At 52.5% G+C, this 5,686-nt stretch overlaps 1 protein-coding gene across 5 annotated transcripts in view; it reads right to left on the bottom strand.

Moving 5' to 3' along the window:
- Positions 1-5,686, bottom strand: part of OLFM2 (olfactomedin 2) — a 129,969-nt gene that overhangs the window by 75,759 nt on the left and 48,524 nt on the right. For 3 of the 5 annotated variants that reach the window (XM_018558404.1, XM_018558403.1, XM_018558406.1), the window contains exon 4: positions 5,046-5,181. In XM_018558404.1, coding sequence (XP_018413906.1) covers positions 5,046-5,181 — 136 coding nt within the window. Of the gene's footprint in view, positions 1-5,045; positions 5,196-5,686 lie in introns of all 5 variants that reach the window. The other 2 variants (XM_018558402.1, XM_018558401.1) reach the window with 1 other exon arrangement.

The raw sequence follows: 5,686 nt of genomic DNA, 5'->3' as shown, positions 1-5,686 counted from the left end.
CCCCCCCCCCCGCACCACAAAAGGAGAATACAAAGCGTTGCCGGCTTTATAGTCCATGCCTTTCCATGGGGTCTGGCTAATGGGAATTCATTAAACCCGCATTAAATAAACGGTTAGCGAGGCTTAATTAGCCAAATTACAGATGTCACCCTGGCAATTATAACTGTCTGAAAACATTTCCATCCCGCCATATAAAACACGCAGCACCGTATAATCATACCGAGTATTTCCATACCCTGGATATCGAATTGGTAGTACCGTATAATGATCCGGTGTAAATCAGTTTTTCGGCAACAAAAACATCGTCTGGTATGTTGATCATGAGGACCTGTCGGTGGAAGGTGGGTGGGCTGAGTGATGGTGGGTTCAAACTCGTGATGAATGGTGTTTTGTATCATCGCATTGTAGTACATATACACTAGGGGCTGACTCATACGTCTTCCACTTAGCGTAGAGCTGGGCGAATGCCATTACCACGGCACTACCACCACTAGATGGCGCTGAGGAGCATAGGAACTCCTATGGTCCTTGACTACATCTAGTGGCGGTAGTGGGGTGGTAATGGCATTCGTCAAGTTTTACGCTGGGCGGGAGTTATAAATCAGCCCCATCTGGTCACACTGATGTGCTACAATTCTACGACCCATATGGGTCGAGCTCAAGGTGTCACAACAGGGTTGGAATACCAGACTCTGAGCCCTAGTGTAAGGGTAGGGTGGGCTTTATTCCCCAATACTAACTCCCATCTACTGTTCCTTTCCTACACTGACACCTCTCCATTACCAGGGCTTTATGCCCCAATATTTAGCAATATGCCCCAATATTTACTCCCACCTACCGGTCCTTTTCTACGCTGGCACTCCTCTACCGCATGGGTAGGGTGGGCTTTATGCCCCAATATTTACTCCCACCTACCGGTCCTTTTCTACGCTGGCACTCCTCTACTGCATGGGTAGGGTGGGCTTTATGCCCCAATATTTACTCCCACCTACCGGTCCTTTTCTACGCTGGCACTCCTCTACCGCATGGGTAGGGTGGGCGTTATGCCCCAATATTTACTCCCACCTACCGGTCCTTTTGACACTGCCCTTCCTCCAACCGCATGGGTAGGGTGGGCTTTATGCCCCAATATTTAGCAATATGCCCCAATATTTACTCCCACCTACCGGTCCTTTTCTACGCTGGCACTCCTCTACCGCATGGGTAGGGTGGGCTTTATGCCCCAATATTTACTCCCACCTACCGGTCCTTATCTACGCTGGCACTCCTCTACCGCATGGGTAGGGTGGGCGTTATGCCCCAATATTTACTCCCACCTACCGGTCCTTTTCTACACTGGCACTACTCTACCGCATGGGTAGGGTGGGCGTTATGCCCCAATATTTTCTCCCACCTACCGGTCCTTATCTACGCTGGCACTCCTCTACCGCATGGGTAGGGTGGGCGTTATGCCCCAATATTTACTCCCACTTACCGTTCCTTTTCTACACGGGCACTACTCTACCGCATGGGTAGGGTGGTATTTATGCCCCAATATTTAGCAATATGCCCCAATATTTACTCCCACCTACCATTCCTTTTCTACACCGGCACTCTTCTACTGCCTGGGTAGGATGGACTTTATGCCCCAATATTCACTCCCAGCTACCAGTCCTTTTCTACACTGGCATGCCTCAACCGCATGGGTAGGGTGGGCGTTATGCCCCAATATTCACTCCCACTTACCGTTCCTTTTCTACACTGGCACTCCTTAACCCCTCTTTTACTTGACACAATTGTAACCCATTAGGAATTACAGTCCTGCTTTGTCAGGCACCGTGAGCGATCGGTCCTCTGTAGACAATATTAGCATCTCTAGCTACAAAGACATTTTGGTGTTCTAAGGGTGAGTAGAGATTGGGATTGTTGTGGTTGGACAAACCACAGCAACAGACAATGTGAGTGACTGGCAGGTCAAGGTAGGAGGAGACATTTGGTTCATCATCTGAGATAAGGAAGTCGCAGTGTGGGCCCTTAGTCTTTGAGGAACTTGGTCAATGATGGAGCACTCCAGTATTTGTTCCAATGGCCCTTTCTCATGATAAGGTAAAGTGTAACGCACCATGTTCTCTTTTATTAGGAAGTTAGCAATGACTGAGAAGACCATTGTATTACCATTATATGTCAAAGTTGACCCATGGAATCAGGGGTGGGGGTGGTGACAATGACTATAATAGCATAATCGTGGCAAGTTATCTCTTTAGGAGGGCTTGGGCTGAGTAGTATGCATTGTGCACACAGAAGAACTGAATTCTAGAATCTGTACTCAAAAAAAGGCAAGCATGGGGCAAAGTACTAGTCACCCGTACTGCCTGTGGTCTCCCTGCAGCAGATATTTTCCCCATCACTATCTCAGCATGCCTTGTTCTGCACTGTGTCTCTCTTTGTGGGCGGCTACCATGGTAGAGGATCAGGGCCTTGTTTCCTTATGTCAGAGCTGCCACAGATGATTGGTGATCTTATGACTGGTAGGGAAATTATCTAAAAAAGTGTCAGGAGAGGTGGAGGAGCACAGATCTACAGGATGGATGAAGCAGGGAGATCCTTACACTACAGGTCCTCAGGTACAGCATCCTCTCCAGCAAGGAGAACAGTGAGCAGCACAGTGCTGACATCACTAGGGTTGCCCCCTGTCCGGAATTCACCTGTACAGTCTGATATGTGAGTCCAGGGGCATATCTGCCGCGAGGCAAACAAGGCGTTTGCCTGGAGCGGCAGATTCCCAGAGGGCGGCAATTGCTGCGGTCAAGAGAAGGGGAGAGAACCGGAGGCCATCGTAGCGGTGGGGACGAGGACGGCCGGCGGGGACGAGGACGGCGGCTTGCGCGAACGTGGACGCGGCTTGCGGCGGTGTCCAGGCAGGCTTTCGGCGGTGTCCAGGCAGCGGTCGGCGGTGCTTTGACTGCTCTGCCGGTGAGTGATCGCCCGGGGGGGGGGTTAGGCTTGTGCTGATGGGGAGGCAGCGGCATATAATGTCAGCCCGGGTGGGGGTTGCTGCTGATGGTGACGGCCGGCGGGGGGAGGGCGGCGTTGCTGTCTTGCCTAGGGCAGCAGAATTTGTAAATACACCGCTGTGTGAGTCCTGTATGTGCTGTGTTTGGGTTTCAGGCCAACTGAAAACCGAACACAAAGTGTCACAATGTCAGGTAGACAGGAGCAACCGCAGGGCCTTCCAACCTGAGTGCATGGAGGAGGCGGAGGACATGGATGGGCACTGGAACTCAGGGAGCAAGGAGGTGTCTGAAACACAGGGTGCAGATAAGTCTTCAAGGGCACAGGGGTTCTGCTTTAGGCAGATGTGTTGCTGGCTGTCTCTCCTCTCGCTCTCCCCTGGCCATCTCGCCCCTCTCTCTCCCCTTGCTGTCTCTCCTATCTCTCTCTTCTGGCAGTCTCTGCTTGCTCATCCTCCTGGCTGTCTCTCCTGGTTGCCACACCTCTCTTTCCCCTAGCTCTCTCTCCTTGCTCATCCTCCCGGCTGTTTCTCCTGACTGTCTCTCCTCACTCTCTCGCCTGGATATCTCTCCTATCTCTCCCCTGGCTGTTTTTCCTCGCTCATCCTCCTGGCTCTCTCTCTGGCTGTCTCTCCTTGCTCTCTCTCCTGGCTGTCTCTCCTGACTGTCTCTCCTCGCTCTCCCCTGGCTTTCTCTCCTCTCTCTCACCTGGCTTTTTCTCATCGCTCTCTCTCCTTGCTCTCTCTCCTGGATGTCTCTCCTGGCTGTCTCTCCTCTCCCTCTCTCCCATGGCTGTCTCTCCTCGATCTTTCTCCTGGATCTCTCCTCTCCCTCTCTCCTGGCTGTATCTCCTCACTCTCTCTCCTGGCTGTCTCTCCTCTCTCTCTCTCTCCTGGCTGTCTCTCCTCACTCTCTCTCTCCTGGCTGTCTCTGCTCTCTGTATATATGTAGAAAAGGTGGCAACCGTAGACATCACCAGATCTCAATCCGAATCTCCTAAGACTAGCAGAGACAGCAGAGCCTGAGATCTCACACTGCAGATATACAACTATGAGGCTGTAGACACAGGAGTGCCGAGACACACTCACATGCCGGGAAGAGCTCTGCTGTTTTTTTAGAAGGAATTCAAGGCAAAGCTAATTTTTTTTCCAGGGAACTGCTGAAGCACAATCAACACTTCTAGATATTGCTTCTAACACAGCAAATCTTCACTTTCAGAGTTCAGCTCCACTTTAAGGTGATGGGAACCGTACATCATGGAGGAATAGAACCAGGGGCATAACTAGAAATCACAGGGCCCCATAGCAAAATTTTATATGGGGCCCCGTGATTTCTAGTTATACCCCTTGCAGAGCCCACTCGAGATCCCACCTGAGGGTGAACCTGCAGAGCCCACCATAGACTCTCTATGGTGGGCTCTGCACAGGGTCTCCCTCAGGTGGGCTGATCGCACTCCTTACCTGTCCGCCTCTCCCTTGTCCACTGTCGCTGATGGGCCCCGCCTCCTTCTTCGCCACCTCCTCCTCTGCTGCCGACCACGGGCCCCACCTCCTCCTCCTCCACTGCCGGGTCCAGCCTGCTCCACCGCCGCTGCCGGCTCTCATTGACTCTGTGGAGAGGAACGCGCGACTCTACACAGATTACCGTCAGCGATCTGAACAGCGGCGTGTTCCTCTTCAGCCGACCAGTGAAAGCCACCAGCAGAGGATCCCATAGCGACCCAGGCGGCCCGCACGGTATCTGGCCGGGCCCCACTGTGCCCCGGGCCCCATAGTGGCCGCTATGGTGATTGTTATACCACTGAATAGAACAAGATATAAAGTGTAGCTGAAATGTTTTAGGTGTGTTGGCTACGGAGCTCCTGGGATTGCTCCAGCCCTGAGGCGGTGCACTTTGTACATGATCGCTGCCCTGAGCGTTGACGGATTGTATAAGCCCATCAGTACATTCTCATGAATATTAAATGAGACCGCAAAATCTCTGCATCTCTTGCATATTTCAACCTTTCCCTTCACCGATACTATTGTCTCTCTGCGTCACGCTGCTGCGGCCTACCTTTTCCATCAGCTGTCTTAGCTGCCGACTCCGGGGGTCTCTGGAGCAGGAGGTCTGGGCAGGGGCCACCACGGTGCAGATACATTTGCCGTCCGGCGCTTGCGCTGATGTGTAAATTTGCCAACCATCTTCAGGACTGGGGAACAGAGTCTGCAAACACAATAGAGAGAGTGTACGTGAGTACCAGTGACATTTCAAGGAGATCCGACAAAGCAGCACAAAGATGAAATAAAACGCACTGTAACCCATGTCAACCGGATTTCTTTTTAACCCCTTCAGCTCTCACCATGTACACCCCCTTTCCTCCGTCCCCCCCCAGGTCCCCCCCCCCCCCCCCTATGGACCACAGGAAAAATAAAATCTGCTTATTCGGCAATAAGTTCGCTTATTCTAGGTGCCCAAAAACTTTTGACACTCGGGGCGACATGCTGCAAATAGAGTGCGGTGGTGCTCTTCTGAAAAAGAGGGCCACTAAATCTCTGAACCACCCCCCCGGGGCGCAGGGAACCTGAGGGAGCTAGTCATAGCCAAGGGCAGGTGATAGGGGCTCTCCCGAAGAGAGACGCCCAGGTAGGAGAAGGAGCCATTAAGGCCTCAGATCCCCCCCCCCCCAAACCCACCCCCCCCCCTCTCTGTGGGGG

The sequence above is a fragment of the Nanorana parkeri genome, unplaced genomic scaffold (assembly GCF_000935625.1).
Source record: "Nanorana parkeri isolate BGI_ZX_2015 unplaced genomic scaffold, ASM93562v1 scaffold337, whole genome shotgun sequence".
NCBI lineage: Eukaryota > Metazoa > Chordata > Amphibia > Anura > Dicroglossidae > Nanorana > Nanorana parkeri.
Note: the sequence above shows the minus strand (reverse complement) of the source record. Positions and strands in the feature narration are given on the sequence as shown.